This window comes from Otolemur garnettii, unplaced genomic scaffold, assembly GCF_000181295.1.
Source record: "Otolemur garnettii isolate 467f Iridium unplaced genomic scaffold, OtoGar3 scaffold00118, whole genome shotgun sequence".
In the NCBI taxonomy this organism is placed as follows: Eukaryota; Metazoa; Chordata; class Mammalia; order Primates; family Galagidae; genus Otolemur; species Otolemur garnettii.
The window spans coordinates 2,587,993-2,605,740 of NW_003852513.1; the positions used below are offsets into that span (position 1 = coordinate 2,587,993).

At 39.9% G+C, this 17,748-nt stretch overlaps 1 protein-coding gene across 1 annotated transcript in view; it reads left to right on the top strand.

Annotated features, from left to right (window-relative positions):
* The window catches only part of CASP8AP2 (caspase 8 associated protein 2), a 52,254-nt gene that overhangs the window by 33,084 nt on the left and 1,422 nt on the right, over positions 1 to 17,748 (top strand). Inside the window, exons 7-10 of the mRNA XM_003797525.2 lie at positions 152 to 2,343; positions 4,517 to 7,655; positions 11,831 to 11,930; positions 13,791 to 13,843. Coding sequence (XP_003797573.1) covers positions 152 to 2,343; positions 4,517 to 7,655; positions 11,831 to 11,930; positions 13,791 to 13,843 — 5,484 coding nt within the window. The remainder of the gene's footprint in view (positions 1 to 151; positions 2,344 to 4,516; positions 7,656 to 11,830; positions 11,931 to 13,790; positions 13,844 to 17,748) is intronic.

Below are 17,748 nucleotides of genomic sequence, written 5' to 3' on the forward strand. Positions count from 1 at the left end.
AAAAAAAAAAAAAAGAAAGAAAATTGGCTCAAATTTCTAAAAATAGAAGCCGGTAAATTCTTAGTTACAAATTACACATGTGGATAAAATTTGAAATACTATTAAATGTCAACTAACTGTGTTTTTGTTGTTAATTTCTATTTCTCAATAGATTGTCCGAGTTTCCACATTTTCGGAATAACCATAAAACTATAAGGACATCAGATACGGTTAAAACAAAAGATTTTAAGTCTAGATCTCCTCACTTGGATGATTGTTCAAAGGCTGATCACAGAGTTAAAAGTGATGTTTCTAAAGATGTACATCATAGCACTTCACTGCCAAACCTGGAAAAGGAAGGAAAATCACATTCTGAAAAAAAGAGCACTTCATATTTGTCCACATCTTTTGAGAAACACTGCACCAATGGCCTTTGGTCACGTTCCCATTATCAGGTTGGTGAGAGTAGCTCAAATGAGGATAATAGAAGAGGGAGAAAAGATGTTAGACATAGCCAGTATAGCAGAGGAACTGACAGAATACGAAAAGACGTAAGTACTAGCTGTAGTGATGGTGAAACAAGGAATACTGAGGCTAGTCAAAGGCTGCAAGGACGTCCAGAGAAACATGGTAAAGGTGAACCAAGGACTGAAAGCAAAAATTCAAAGTTTAAAAGTAACATAGATTCTGATTATAAAGGTGAACGTTCTTGGGAAAAGGAGACCCCTAGAGAAAGGTTACACACTCGAGTAGAATGTCAAAATGACAAAAGACTAGAAAGACAAAGTGAAAGATCACAAACTATAAATAGAAAAGAACTTAAATCACAAGATAAAGAAGAAAGAAAAGTTGATCAAAAGCCTAAATCAGTAATAAAGGACCAGGATCACTGGAGAAGAACTGAACGAGCATGGCTTCCTCATTTTAAGAATGAAATAACAAAATCTTCTTATAATTCAAATAAATATTATCTAGAAGAGAGAAGAGGAAGGGAAGATTGTAAAAGAGACCGGGGTATAAACAATCATAGTTTTCCAGATGGAAGATGTTCATCCTCTCTGTCAAGCAGTAGAACTCACAAACGTGCTGACTCCAAGGAAGTGGAGGCTCCGCACCAGTGGGAAAATCTGCCTTTAAAAGCAGAAAGGCATAGAACTGAAGATAAGAAGAAAAGAGAACGAGAAAGCAAAGAAGAAAATAGGTATATTAGGAATGAAAAAAGAATACCTACAGAACATTTGCAGAAGATTAATAAAGAAACTAAGAAAACTACTGATTTAAAAAGACAGAATGAGCCCAAAACTGATAAAGGTGAAGTCTCTAATAATGAAGATTCTGAAGGAACAGGAAATAAAGAGGTGATGAAAACTGAGAGTTGTCACAGTGAAACAAAAAACAAAGACTTAAAGTTAAGTTTTATGGAAAAGTTGAACTTAACTCTTTCTCCTGCTAAAAAGCAACCTATTTCTCAGGATAATCATAAAATAACTGAAACTCAAAAGTTTAGTAGTGTATGTGATTTGGAGTCTTCAGTGCAAATTAAAACATGTGTTCCCTCTGTCAGTGAAAGTGTGGGAGAAACTAAATCAAAGTTACTGGAACCAAAGGTTGATCTTCCAGTAGTATCTGAACCTAGGGTCAATCTTCCAGAAAGCAAAATGGAAGAAGAAAATAGTTCGCTAGTTAAATCTGTTAAGAATAGTATGCATTGTGAAGTGCCCACTGGTGGCACAGAAACTTCCTTCTTAGCACCTGTGGAAATAGAACAAACAAAATCCTTGTTGTCATCATCAACAGAAACACAGCAAACTGTTACTAGAGCAGGGGCTTCAGCTGCTATGGTAACAGATGTATTACAAACAGATGTTTCTCAAAACTTTGGGTTGGAATTGGACACTGGAAAACATAATTTAAATTCTAGTGGTATTTCTGATGGTATGGAAATGAAAGTCATCCTTTCAACAAAAGTGGCTGAAACCAGTGAAGGTATTTTGCAGTCTTCAATCGAAGAAGCTGACATTTTGCCAATAATCCTTTCAGAAGATGATAACCCCAGATTTGAGCCTTCTCTTATGGATACACCACTGGTGGAGAGTAAGTCTTGTCATTTGGAACCTTGCTTACCTAAAGAGTCTCTAGAATCTTCAATTCAACAGACTGAGTTAATGGACCACAGAATGGAAGTTGTTGAAACAAAATTAGTATGTCATGATGATGATAACTCAGTTTTGAGCATTGACTTTAATCAGCTGAGACCTATTCCAGAAATTATCAGTCCTTTGAATAGTCCAATGAGACCTGTAGCAAAAGTTCTTAGAATGGAAAGCCTATCTCAAGCTCCGTTATATAATAACAGTCATAAAGGTAATAGTTTATATTATCTTTTATAATTTTTTGTGAGAATGTAAGATACCTAAGCAAGATAAACTGGTGTTTTTTCTTTTTTGATAACATCAAAAGTACTCAGACTCTGTTAACCAGAAGTATACATTAGTCTTTAGTCTAAATTTAGTAATTCTTCATTGCTTGTGAAAAAAGGGAGTGGTAGGACATTTTGTTTCAAATACTCTTTACTTTCAGATGTGTTTTTTTTCTTTCTTTTTTTTTTTTTTTTGAGACAGAGTCTCATTTTCTCACCCTCAGTGGAGTGCTGTGGCATCACAGCTCACAGTAACCTCAAACTCTTAGGCTTAAGTGATCCTTTTGCCTCAGCCTCCTGAGTAGCTAGGACTACAGGCACTTGCCACAACACCCAGCTATTTTATTTAATTAATTAATTTTATTTTTTTTTTGAGACAAAGCCTCAAGCTGTCCCCCTGGTAGAGTGCTGTGGCATCACAGCTCACAGCAACCTCCAACTCCTGGGCTCACGTGAGTCTCTTGCCTCAGCCTCACAAGTAGCTGAGATCACAGGCGCTTGCCACAATGCCTGGCTATTTTTTGGTTGCAGCTGTCATTGTTTGGCAGGCCCAGGCTAGATTCGAACCCTCCATCTTAGGTGTATGTGGCTGGTGCGTTAGCTACTTGAGCTGCAGGCGCTGAGCTGCAGCTATTTTATTTTATTGATTGATTGAGACAGAGTCTCACTACATTGCCTTCAGTAGAGTCCTGTGTTGTCACAGTTCACAGCAACCTCAAACACTTGGGCTTAAGCAATTCTCTTGCCTCAGCCTCCCAAATAACTGGGACTACAGGCGCCCGTCACAACGTGTGGCTATTTCTTCTTGTTGTTTAGTAGGCCCTGGCAGGTTCTAACTCATCAGCTGAGGTGCATGTGGCCAGTGCCTTAACCACTGAGCTAAGGGCACTGAGGCCCAGTTATTTATATTTATTTATTTATTTATTTATTTATTTGAGATAGAGTCTCACTTTGTCACCCTTGGTAGTGTGCTATGGTGTCACAGCTCACAGCAACCTCAAACTTTTGGACTTAAGCGATCCTCTTGCCTCAGCTTACTGAGTAGCTGGGACTATACGCACCCACCACAACGCCCAGCTATTTTTTTCTTTGTTGGCAGTTGTCTTTGTTGTTTAGCTGGCCTGGGCTGGGTTTGAACCCATCAGCCTGGGTGTACATGGCTCACGCCCTAGCCACTGAGCTATGGGTGCCACCACTGGTTAGAGATGGGGTTTCGCTCTGGTTCATGCTGGTCTTGAACTGAGCTCAAGCAATCCACCTGCCTCAGCCTCCCAGAGTGCTATGATTACAGACATGAGCCATTGCACTGGACCTCAGATGTGTTTTTGTTATTTAAAAGCTATCTTCAAATGGCATAGAGTAGGTGATGCTGCATAAGTGAGTAAAGATGGACTGAACACTTGATTGGTGAGTACTCAGATGACCAAATTCTGCCCTTGTCAGATACTTCTGAGCACTTTTTTTTTTTTTTTTTTTTAGACAGAGCCTCAAGCTGTCCCCCTGGGTAGAGTGCCGTGGCATTACAGCTCACAGCAACCTCCAACTCCTGGGCTCAAGCGAGTCTCCTGCCTCAGCCTCCCAAGTAGCTGGGACCACAGGCGCCCGCCACAACGCCCGGCTATCTTTTGGTTGCAGCCGTCATTTTTGTTTGGCGGGTCCGGGCTGGGGATTCGAACCCGCCACCTTAGGTGTACGTGGCTAGCGCCTTAGCCGGTTGAGCTATAGGCGCCGCGCCAGCACTTTTTAAGAAGAAACATCAGTGGCTCAAGTATCAAGTGTTAACATTCTGTTTTAATAAAAACAAAAAAACAAAAAAACAAAAAAACTGGCTGAGCCTGATGGCTCATGCCTGTAGTCCCAACTACTTGGGAGGCTGAGGCAAGAGAATCACTTGAGCCCAGGAGTTTAAAGTTTCTGTGAGCTCATGGCACTCTAGCCTGGGCAACTGAGTAGGACTCTGTTCAGGAAAGAAAAAGAAAAAGAGAAACCTATTAAGACAAGGAATTGCCTCAGTATTTACTTTTTTGTTATATTTAATGTCAAATAACTTGGTGGTCATGTTGATGAAGATACTTTTATCTTCTATAAAGGTGTTTAATATACTTTTCTCTTCCACAGATGTGTTTTCACAAGCACATTCTATCTGCAAGAGTCAGTCTGATCTCAATAAGGAGAACCAAAAGCCTATTTGCAAACCTGACAAACATGCAGAAGCAGAAGCCTCTAAGAATTCATCCTTAGATGAATTAGAGGAAGGAGAAATTATAAGTGATAGTGAAAAATCTAAACCACAAAAAAATTTTGTAAAATATGCCAATCCCAGGGCTTCTGCTGAAGTGCAAAACTCAAAGACTATCCCAGGAAGTAGGAAAAATACTGTGCATTTAGATAAAGACAACAGGAAAACATCTGTAAAAATCCATCAGACCAATAGCAAATGGAGTAACAGACCTAGTAAATCTAGCAGATCTTCAAAAACAGAGAAGAAAGATAAAACAATGAGTACCTCCAGCTTGGAAAAAATAGTTCCAATTATTGCTGCACCCTCTTCTGTACGAGAGATTATGCACATGTTACGAATGATAAGAAAACATGTAAGGAAAAATTATATGAAATTCAAGGTAAAATTTTCAGTAATACAATTTCATAGAATTATTGAGTCAGCAATTTTGAGTTTTACGTCACTAATTAAACACCTTAACTTATCTAAAATCTCTAAGTCAGTGACTACTTTACAGAAGAATCTCTGTGATGTCATAGAATCTAAACTAAAGCAAGTTAAAAAGAATGGGATAGTTGATCGTTTATTTGAACAGCAACTACCAGATATGAAAAAGAAATTGTGGAAGTTTGTAGATGAACAACTTGATTATTTGTTTGCAAAGCTTAAAAAAATCTTAGTAAAGTTTTGTGATTCTATGAACTTTGGAAGTGATAGTGATGAAGGAAAACTTGAAAAGAAAAGCAGAGGGAAAGGACAATATTCAAACTATCAGAAGGGGAATGTGGCCAACTTCCACAAAGAAATGTGGAAAGAAAAATTACCAAAATCAGAAGACTCTATTCGTTATAAGTCTTCACTGGGACATAAAAAATCTGAGGATAAACATGAAGACCAAAATAACTCCAGTAGTAATACAGTAAGACTTGACATTAAAAAAAGTTTTAATACATGCTTTGATAATGTAAAGAACTCTCAATCTGAAGAGCATACCTTGGAACTAAACTGTCCAAGCACCTCAAAGCTGGGAAAAACCGAAGGAAGCAGCACAGAGGGTACACAGATGTCCCACCATGCAGCTTTGAAGCCAGAACGTAGTTTTGAGATTCTTACTGAACAACAAGCATCTAGCCTTACTTTTAATTTAGTGAGTGATGCTCAGATGGGTGAAATTTTTAAAAGTTTGTTGCAAGGTTCTGATCTTTTAGACAGCAGCGTTAACTGCACTGATAAAAATGATTGGGAGTTAAAGACGCCAGAGAAACAGCTGCTAGAGAGTCTTAAATGTGAATCTATACCAACTTGTACAACAGAAGAACTAGTTTCAGGGGTGGGTTCCCCATCTCCTAAAATGATAAGCGATGATAATTGGTCGTTATTATCATCTGAGAAAGGTCCATCTTTGTCTTCAGGACTTTCCTTGCCAGTTCATCCTGATGTGTTAGATGAAAGTTGTATGTTTGAAGTGTCTACTAACATAGCTTTAAGTAAAGATAATGTTTGTACTTCAGAAAAGAACAAGCCCTGCATTTCTTCCATACTTCTTGAAGATCTAGCTGTTTCTTTAACAGTCCCATCACCTCTAAAGTCAGATGGTCACCTCAGTTTCTTAAAGCCTGAAGTTTTGTGTAGTTCAACTCCTGAAGAAGTTATTAGTGCCCATTTTAGTGAAGATGCCTTACTTGAGGAAGAGGATGCATCTGAGCAAGATATTCATTTAGCTTTGGAGTCTGATAATTCAAGTAGTAAATCAAGTTGTTCTTCATCATGGACTAGCCGGTCTGTAGCGCCAGGCTTTCAATACCACCCTAACCTACCCATGCATGCAGTCATAATGGAAAAGTCAAACGATCATTTCATTGTGAAAATTCGGCGTGCAACACCATCTACCTCCCCTGGGCTTAAACAGAGCATGAAGCCTGGTGAGTCATTGGCATCATTGCCCAGAGTTGGAAAGGAAGCTGATGAAGCAGCAGAGAAAGAACATGTTTCATGTCAGAGCACAGTTTTTAAATCTGTGGTGGAATTGGAAAATTCCAACAAAAATGTTGATAGTAGTAAATCAACTCATGAAGAACAGAATGCTATGATACAAACACAGGTTCCTGACATATATGAATTTCTTAATGATACTTCCAGGAAGGTGGGTCATAGTGATGAAGTGGCTAATGAGTGTTTCAAGTTACAGCAGGTATGGGAAACAAAAGCGCGTGAAAGCGTTGAAGAATTGCCTTCAATGGAAGAAATCCCACAGTCTGTTGAGGATCATCTTCCAAGCACATACATAGACCTAACAAAAGATTCAGTCACTGAGACTAAGAACTTAGGAAAATTCATAGAGGTAACAGTTTTAAATATTGATCAGGTGGAATGTTCTGGAGGCGATGTAGATCAAAATGCTCAAATATTAGACAATTCTTTGCAACCTGATACTGTAAATGCTTTTATTGATTTGACACAAGATGCTTCAAATGAGAGTAAAAGTGAAGGTAACCATCCTAAGTTAGCTAATGAGGGGTTAGGGTGTTCAGTGTCATGTGTAGATGAAGATAACTGTGTGGAAGAAAAGGTTGAAGTGGCAAATGGGCCTTTGGAATGCATTGTTGAGGAAACAACCTATGTTGATTTAACCACAGAGTCTCCTGTTTTATGTGAACTAAAAAAGGATGATTTAAAATCAGAGCTGACATCAAATTGTGGTAGTTCAGATTTGCCTGGTACTTTGCATAATGCTCAAAAAAAGAGAAAAAACCTTTCCAATCTAAATAATTTTTCTCAGAAAAAACAAAGAAAAGAAGCAGACTTAACTAGTAGGGAAAAGACCAAGAAACTTACCCAAGATTCTGGTGAGAATGGTGAAGCTCACCAAAAAAAAGCCAGTAAGAAAAGAGTTCCTGCACTGAATAAAGATCCTTCATCGTTAAAGGCAAGCCCAGGGATTAAAGATTCATCAGCAGCACTCACCACTTCTCCTACAAGTCTTTCTGCAAAGAATGTTATTAAAAAGAAGGGAGAAATTATAGTTTCATGGACAAGGTAAGAATCTTGTGAGGCATTTAAATTGCTAGGAAGTTTTGAGAGGTCAGAACTCTAATGTGTCCTCATAGTTTTATCTCATCCTAAAGTAAGGAAAGTAATGACTTCAAAAGTGGCTAAAATTAGTGGAAAATACATTCCAGGGTAGAGTCCAGCTATATTGTGGATACTCTAGAGCAGTATTTTTTAATCTTTTTTATCTCTTGGCACACTTGAACCTATAGTTATACTTCCACGGCATACTTAAATTATGTTGATCAAAAGGCCAGGCACAGTGGCTCGTGCTTGTAATCCCAGTACTCTGGGAGGCCGAGAAGGGTGGATTGTTTGAGTTCAGGAATTCGAGACCAGCCTCAGCAAGAGTAAGACCCTGTCTCTACTAAAAATTGAAAAACTAGCCAGGCGTTGAGGTGGCAGCTGTAGTCCTAACTAGTCGGGTGGCTGAGGACAGAGGATGGCTTGAGCCCAAGAGTTAGAGGTTGCTGTGAGCTATGATACCATGTCATCATTCTGTCCAGGGTGACAGAGTAAGACTCGTCTCTAAGAAAAACTAAAAAAAAAAAATTTATACATATATATATTTTAATTTATAAATATGCACACTGGGCTTTGAACTTCCTTTGAAAATAATTTCATTAATGATATTTAAATATTTTAGCAGCACACACACCCCTTGGTCTTAACCAGGAGTATGCAGTAGGCTTTTCATTGTGTTTTAACTTCACTTTTTCAATTAAACAGGATTCTTCCCTTTGAAGGAACTGGTATAAGCACATTTTACAAAGAAGGAATGACAGTAAAACAGGGCACAAAAGTAGGAGTGTTTATTTTTTTTATTTTTTTTATTTTTTTGAGACAGAGCCTCAAGCTTTCCCCCTGGGCAGAGTGCTGTGGCATTACAGCTCACAGCAACCTCCAACTCCTGGGCTCAAGCGAGTCTCCTGCCTCAGCCTCCCAAGTAGCTGGGACCACAGGCGCCCGCCACAACGCCCGGCTATTTTTTGGTTGCAGCCATCATCGTTGTTTGGCGGGTCCGGGCTGGGGATTCGAACCCGACAGCTTAGGTGTACGTGGCTGGCGCCTTAGCCGGTTGAGCTATAGGCGCCGAGCCAGTAGGAGTGTTTATAATTTGATTTTTACTCTAAGTTAAAAGTCTACTGTCAGTTTTATAAGCAGGTTGTACTTTAGAAATTTAGATGAACTTTTTAAGAAGTAGATTTTTTATTTTGTTTTTAATTGTTGGGGAATCATTGAGGGCACAATGAGCCAGGTTATACTGCTTGTGTTTGCTGGGTGAAGTCCCTCTATTAATAATGTCCTGTCCCCAAGAGGTGTGTCACACACTGTGGTCCTACACCCATCCCTCTCCTTCCTCTCTCCCCTCCCTCCTACAATGTACTAGCATCAGTTGTCCTCATATCAGAATTGAGGACATTGGATTCTTGTTTCTCCATTCTTCTGATGCTTTACCAAGAAGAATGTATTTCAGCTCCATCCAAATTAATACAAAAGATGTAAAGTCACTATCCTTTTTAGTGGCTGATTAGTACTCCATGGTATACATACACCACAGCTTGTTAATCCATTCCTGGATTGGTGGGCATTTAGGATGTTTCCATAATTTGTCAATTGTAAATTGAGCGCAATAAACAGTCTAGTGCAAATGTCTTATGGTAAAGTGATTTTTTTTTCTTTTGGGTAGATGGCCCAGTAATGGGATTGCAGGATCAAATGGAAGGTCTAGTTTGAGTTCTTTGAGGATTCTCCATACTTCCTTCCAAAACAGTTGTATTAGTTTGCAGTCCCACCAGCAGTGTAAAAGTGTTCCCTCCTCTCCACATCGACACCAGCATCTGCAGCTTTGAGTCTTTGTGATATCTCAGGGTGGTTTTGATTTGCATTTCTCTGATAATTAGGGATGTTGAGCATTTTTTCATATGCTTGTTAACCATTCGTCTGTCTTTTGAGAAGATTCTATTCATCTCACTTGCCCATTGAAATAGGGGGTTATTGGCCTTTTTTTGTTGTTGCTTAATTTGAGTTCTCTGTAGATTCTAGTTATTAAGCTTTTGTCTGTTTCATAATATGCAAATATCTTTTCCCATTCTGATGGTTATCTATTTGGTTTTTTTTTGTTTGTTTGAGACAGTCTCACTTTGTCACCCTCGGTAGAGTGCTTTGGTGTCACAGCTCACAGCAACCTCCAACTCCTGGGCTTAGGTGATTCTCTTACCTTAGCCTCCTGAGTAGCTGGGACCACAGGTGCCGAGCCCTGGCTACTTTTTTTGGTTGCAGTTTGGCCAGGGCCGGCACCCTACTTGACTGAGCCACAGGTGCCGCCCTGCCTTTTTTTTTTTTATTTGAGACAGTCTCACTGTGTCACCCTCAGTAGAGTGCAGTGATATCATAGCTCACAGCAACCTCAAATTCTTAGACTTAAGCAACTCTCTTGGCTCAGCCTCCCAAGTAGCTGGGACTACAGGTGCCTGCCACAACACCCAGCTGTTTTTTTGTTGTAGTTGCTATTGTTGTTTTGGCAGCCCCGGGTTGGGTTTGAACCCATCAGCTCCTATTGTATGTGTCCAGAGCCCTAGCTCTTGAGCTACAGCACTGAGCCTGTCTAATTGCTTTGGCTGTTGTCTCCTTAGCTGTACAGAAGCTTTTCAGTTTAATTAAGTCCCATTTGTTTATTTTCGTTGTTGCAATTGCCACGGAAGTCTTCATAAAATCTTTCTCCAGGCTGATATCTTCAAGTGTCTTCTCCACACTTTCTTCCAGGATTTTTTATTGATTCATGCCTTAGATTTAGATCTTTTGTCCATCTTGAATCAATTTTAGTGAGTGGAGAAAGGTGCAGGTCGAGTTTCAGTCTTTTATACTGAATTTATTGAATAGGGATTCTTTCCCCCAGTGGATGTTCTTGTTTGGTTTATCAAAGATCAGGTGGCTGTAAGATGTTAGCTTCATCTCATGGTTTTCTACTGGGTTGTTGGTATCTGTGTCTCTGTTTTTCTGCCAATACCGTGCTATTTTGATCACTATGGCCTTGTAGTACAGCCTAAAGTCTGGTAGGCTAATGCCCCCGGCCTTGTTTTTATTACTAAGAATTGCCTTAGCTATATGGGTTTTTTTTCTGATTCCATATAAAATGAATAATTATTTTTTCCAAATCTTGAAAGTACAACGTTGGGATTTTAATGGGGATTGCATTGAATCTGTAGATTGCTTTGGGAAGTATAGACACTTTAACAATGTTGATTCTTCCCAACCATGAGCATGGTATGTTCTTCCATTTGTTAATATCTTCTGCTATATAAGAAGCAGGGTTTTTTTGTTGTTGTTAGAGACAGAGTCTCACTTTGTCACCTTCAGTAGAGTGCTGTGGTGTCACAACTCATAGCAACCTCCAGCACTTGGGCTTAGGTGATTCTCTTGCCTCAGCCTCCTGAGTAGCTGGGACTACAGGCACCCACCACAGCTATTTTTTTGTTGTAGTTTGGCTGGGGCTGGGTTCGACTGGCCACCCTCGGTAAATGGGGCCGGCGCCCTACTCACTGAGCCACAGGCTCTGCCCTAAGAAGCAGATTTTTAAGACCCCACTCACACATAAAGGTAACTACAATTAATGACTCACTGGACTAGAGATGGACGATCTCCTTACTTTACTAGAATGCTTAATGAAGGAAGTTGAATTTTGTTAAAACTGATATCAGTTGTGTTTAATACCTCAGTCCTGAAATCTCTGTTTCAGGTAACTTGGTGATGACAGAATAAAATCTCATTGTAATAAAACATACTTGTTTAGAAAAAGCATGGGGTATGGGAATTAGAAGATCTGGATTCTATTTTAGTTCTGATTGTTCTGCTTATTATGTCTGTGATCATCTTTGGGTTTTACTTTTTTCAGAATATAAAATTCTTTTTCATAAGGTAAAGCTTTAAAAAGCAAAACTTAAATTTTGTCTTTAGAAAGATAAATTAGCATATTTGTTGTAGGAAATTTGGGAAATAGCTTAAAGAATAAAATCATGTATGATCTTACTTCTCACATGGTATATTGTCCGTACTTTTTTCTATGGATTTTAATTTCCCCCATTGTTGCACATAAAGGCAATAGAATTTTTATTATCTTTCTACTCATGTATAAAAGCTAAGTACAAATTTTCCCTCCTCAGAAATGATGATCGGGAAATTTTATTGGAGTGTCAGAAAAGAGGACCATCATTCAAAACATTCACATATTTAGCTGCCAAGTTGAATAAAAATCCAAATCAGGTAACTACCCAATTTTTATATCTCTTGGTTCATAGCTGTTACTACTCTAAATATGTAGATGTTATTATTATTATTTTTTAAGAGATGGGGATTTTCTGTTTTGGCCGGGCTGGATTCAAAATTCCTAGGCTCAAATAGTTTTCCTATTTCAGCCTCCCAAGTAGGTGCAGATATTTACTAGTCTGCTTCTTTAAAAGTATGGCTCAGTGTAGGACTGTTAAAAACTTGGTGATTTCTAAGAATTGTGACTGGAATGATCCTCACTTTTCCCCCGAGTCTTATCATTTACTAATTATTTTTTCTAGCTTGAAAAGTTGCAGCTGAAAAGTCTGCTGTCATCTTTATTTACTTATTTCATCTCAGGAAATTTTGTTAGGATGTTTGGTTGTTTAAGAAAGCTTATGATTGGCCTCTTTGCTTCTTTCCTTACTTGCCCTGGGAATGGAGGCCCATTCTCTGTCTATGGTGATCATATTCTGCTTATAAACTTTCTTAGTCTGTAACCCTACCTTTTTCTACCTCAATAAACTTAGTTCCATGCTTGTCTTTTTTTTTTTTTTTAAGAGACAGTTTCACTTTATCACCCTTGGTAGAGTGCTGTGGTGTCACAGCTCACAGCAACCTCTAGCTCTTGGGCTTAAGTGATTCTCTTGCCTCAGCCTTCTGAGTAGCTGGGACTACAGGCGCCGGCCACAACGCCTGGCTATTTTTTGTTGCAGTTTGGCCAGGGCTGAGTTCGAACCTGCCACCCTCTCTCTGTACATGGGGCCAGCGCCTTACCCACTGAGCCACAAGCACCGCCCCTCCATACTTGTCTTTAAAAAGAAAAGAAAAAAAGTTTAATATTGAGAAGTTGATCGAGTGTTCACCTTTAGTATGAAGGTATGTTATTTTTATTTATTTATTTTTTAGAGACAGTGTCTTACTTTATTGCCCTTGGTAGAGTGCTGTGCTCACAGCAATCTCCATCTCCTGGGCTTAGGTGATTCTCTTGCCTCAGCCTCCCGAGTAGCTGGGACTACAGGCACCTGCCACAACGCCCGGCTATTTTTTTGTTGCAGTATTGCTGGGGTTGGGTTCGAACCTGCCACTTTCAGTATATGGCCAGTGCCCTACTCACTGAGCCAGAGGCGCCACCCTCTATGTTAATTTTTTTAACGTTACTTTACCTTAGGACAGGTGCAATGGCTCATGCATATCATCCTAGCACTTTGAGAGGTTGAGGCAGGATAAGCTCTTAAGATCAGGATTTTAAGATCAGCCTGAGCAAAGTGAGACCCTGACTACTAAAAATAGAGAAATTACGTGGGCGTGTGGCTGTAGTGCCAGCTACTCAGGAAACTGAGGCGGGAGGATCACTCGAGCCCAGGATTTTGAGGTTGCTGTGAACTAGGCTTAGGCCACTGCATTCTAACCTGGGCAACAGAGCAAGACTCTGTCTCAAACAAACAAAAACACATGATCTTGGGTGGTGCCTGTAGCTCAAGTGGCTAAGGCACCAGTCACATACACCAGAGCTGGCAGGTTCGAATCTGGCCCAGGCCTGCAAAACAATGACAACTATAACCAAAAAATAGCGGGCATCGTGGCAGGTGCCTCTAGTCCCAGGTACTCGGGAAGCTGAGGCAAGAGTATCTCTTGAGCCTAGGAGTTGGAGGTTGCTGTGAGCTGTGACGCCACAGCACTCTACCCAGGGTAATAGCTTGAAGCTCTATCTCAAAAAAAAATAAAACCAAAACACATAATCCTTTTACTATTTTGGGTAAGTTTCTCTGTCTTTAGATGTTATGTGAAAATATTCTTTAAAGATGGATATAGTGTTAAGATAGTTATAATTAACACTCATTTTTAATTTTTCAGGTCTCAGAAAGATTCCAGCAGTTATTGAAGCTCTTTGAAAAGTCAAAATGCAGGTAGTTAATGGGTACACTGCAGGAGACTAGTAAAGTAAATATTTGACACTGTAATTGTGCATGAATGACCGTTAGTCACTGAAGATGTGAGTAGTGGGTGAGCAGCATGCAGCTGAGCCCCTGCTCAAGTCACAGTTTGGAGGATGGCTGCCCTTGCAGGCCTCTAAGCTCACCTCACCCACAGGGACGTGTTCAGAGGAAGCCTGCTGCGTTCAGACCAGCATGGCATCACTCTTCAGCCTTCTGATTGCTGAGGAGTCTATGGTGGGGGGAAAGCCATTTCATGACTAATAATACATTTTTCATAGATGAAGAAAAATAAAAAAAAAATTCTTGAATAGCAGTATGTGGTTCATAACCAATGAAGTCTGTGTAGTGCTTGTAATTTAATGTGTCTCATTTTTAATTAGGCGTACTAAATATGTTTAAATAAAAAGCATTCATAAAGTCCATTGTCATCAAATAGATGGCATGATTTACCATATTCTTAATAATGTTTACCGACATGTTTCCTCAGTTTCTTCTGCTTCCTGTAAAAGCCATTCTTGTACAAGTTTATTAGGGCAATGATACTTAAATTAGAAGGTGGCACGTTCCTATAGTCCCAGCTACTTAGTAGGCTAAGGTGGGAGGATCTTGTGTGCCCAAGAGTATGAGGTTGTGTAGGGCGCTGGCCATATATACCCAGGCTGGCAGGTTTGAACTCTGCCCGGACCTGCTAAAACAACAATTAACAACTGCAACAAAAAAAATAGCCAGGCATTGTGGTGGGCACCTGTAGTCCCAGCTGCTTGAGAGGCTGAGGCAAGAAAATTGCTTAAGCCCAAGAGTTTGAGGTTGCTGTGAGCTGTGACACCATGACACTCTACCGAGGGCAGCAAAGTAAGACTCTGTCTCAAAAAAAAGAGTCCTAGGCTGCAGTGCTCTAGCATCGCACTTATGAGTAGCTATTGCACAGCAGCCTGGAGATGTAATAAATCTGGTCTCTAAATCATTGGTTCTTAACCTTCCTAATGCCGTGACCCTTTAATACAGTTCCTCATGTTGTGGAACTGTATGGTGGTGACCCCAACCATAAAATTATTTTCGTTGCTACTTCATAACTGTAATTTTGCTACTTTTATGAATTGTAATGTAAATACCTGATATGCAGGATGTATTTTCATTGTTACATAGGGGTTCCGACCCACAGGCTGAGAATTGCTGCAAATGGATAAATTGCCAGCAGGTTTTTTTCTGTAAGACCTTAGACAATTGAAGGCCAGGTGCAATGGCTCACGCCTGTAATCCCAACACTCTGGGAGGCTGTGATGGGCAGATTGCCTGGGCTCTAGAGCAAGATCTTGTTTCTTTTTATTTTTTTATTTTTTTTTTGAGACAGAGCCTCAAGCTTTCCCCCTGGGTAGAGTGCTGTGGCATCTCAGCTCACAGCAACCTCCAACTCCTGGGCTCAAGCAAGTCTCCTGCCTCAGCCTCCCAAGTAGCTGGGACCACAGGCACCGGCCACAACGCCCGGCTATTTTTTGGTTGCAGCCGTCATTGTTGTTTGGTGGGTCCGGGCTGGATTTGAACCTGCCACCTTAGGTGTATGTGGCTGGCGCCTTAGCCACTTGAGCCACAGGTGCCAAGCTGCAAGACCTTGTTTCAAAATAGCCAGGTGTTGTGGTGGGTGCCTATAGTCCCAGTTACTCAAGAGTGCCCAAGAGTTTGAGGTTGCTGTGAGCTATGATGTGACAGCACTCTATGGAGGGCAACAAAGAGAGACTGTTGCCAAGAAGAAAAAAAGACATTAGCCAATTGGTTAAATATTTTGGATTTTTATGTTAGGAAAATTATAAAAATATTTAATGTATCACTGTATTTTTCACTTGGTTTGTGTACATAATTATTTGAATGAAAAACACTCATTTTAAATTAAATGAAGTTTGCATTAAATCTGAATAGAGGAGCTGGGGCAGTGGCTCACCTAATCCTAGCACTCTGGGAAGCCGAGGCAGGTGGATTGCCTGAGCTCACAAGTTCGAGTTCCAGACCAGCCTGAGTCAGAGGAGACCTGTTTCTGAAAAAAAAACAAAAAACAAAAACCAATGGTTGGGCGTTGTGGCGGGTGCCTGTAGTCCCTTCTACTTGGGGCTGAGGCAAGAGAATCGCTTAAGCTCTAGAGTTTGAGGTTGTGAGCTATGATGTCATGGCACCCTACTGAGGGCAACCAGTACTCTGTCTCAAAATAAATAAGTAAGTAAGTAAATATGAATAGAAACCACAAATAACTAAGTAAGTAAATATGAATAGAAACCACACATTGGGAAGAGTTTTAAAAGTTTTTTGAGTTGAGTTGTAAATCTCTGTTTCTAGCCCCAATATGTATTATTTGTCTTTAGATAATCTGTTGACTGGGTTAAGTGGCTTACACCTATAATCCCAGGACTTTTGAAGGCCAAATTAGGATAGATGATCAGCTTGAGGCCAGGATTTTGAGTCCAGCTGGGGCAATATAGTGAGACCCCCATCTCTATTAAAAAAAAAAAAAAATCAGCCAGGCTTGGCAGTGCACGCCCAGATGGTCAGGAGGCTGAGGCAAGAGAGTCACTTGAAGCCTGGGAGTTTAAGGCTGAAGTGAGCTATGATTACACCACTGCTCTCCAGCTTGGGCAGCAGAGTGAGAACTTGTCTCTTAAAAAAAAGGATTATTAATTTTCATATCGCCTCCAAGCAACTGGTTTGCTAGTGAGAAATATGTTTTGAAATTTACTTTGAAATATGTTTTGTAATTTACTGTGAAATTGTTTTTCTATAATTCAGGATGTAATATTAAATAATGGGGAATTTAGAGAGGCATCTTATTCTAAAGAACTTTAAAAAATAGGTTAGAACAGAAGTGGCTTGGTTATTTTTCAGATTTGTTGTGCTTTAAGATTTTCACTGCCTGGTGGTGCTTGTGGCTCAGTGAGTAAGGCACCGGCCCCATATACCGAGGGTGGTGGGTTCAAACCTGGCCCCGGAAAACTGCAAGAAAAAAATATCCAGCTACTCAGGAGGCTGAGGCAAGAGAATCACCTAGACCCAAGAGCTGGAGGTTGCTGTGAGCTGTGATGCCACGGTACTTTACTGAGGGCGACAAAGTGAAACTCTGTCTCTAAGGAAAAAAAAAAAGATCTTTACTGCCTTTAAGAAATTAAATTGAGTTTCTTTGCTTGCCTTAATGTTATCTTTTTTTTTCTTTTTTTTTTTTTTTGAGACAATCTCACTTTGCCACCCTCAGTAGAGTACTGTGGTGTCACAGGTCACAGCAACCTTAAACTCTTTAAGCAATTCTCTTGTCTCAGCCTCCCAAGTAGCTGGGACTACAGGTGCCTGCCACAATGCCTGGCTATTTTTTTGTTATTGTTGTCAAATTGTTTTTTGGCAGGCCCAGGCTGGGTTCGAGCCCACCAGCTCTGGTGCATGTGGTTGGTATTGTGGTTGATATCCTAGCTGCTGAGCTACAGGCACTGAGCCTCCTTAATATTATCTTAAAGTATGATTTCTGTTCTCTTGAAAAAGAAATATAAATTCATGAAAGAATTAACTTGTATATGAAAGTGTTGCTTATTAGTTTGGAATTTCCAAATTTTATTGCAAATCTAAGATCTTATCTTTCACAAATCTAAACTCTTTTAATGAATTTGATGTTTTATTTGCTTGCCTGATAGCACATGTAGTAGCTTATAGTTCATTCCCAGCTTGTCTCTCTTTTTTTTGGAGACAAAGTCTTACTTTGTCGTCCTTGGTAGAGTGTGCCGTGGCATCATATTTCATAGCAACCTCAAACTCTTGAGCTCCAGTTTTTTATTTTCATCCTCTTGCCTCAGTTTTTCATTTTTTTTTTTTTTTTATTGAATGGTAACTATGTACATTAATGCACT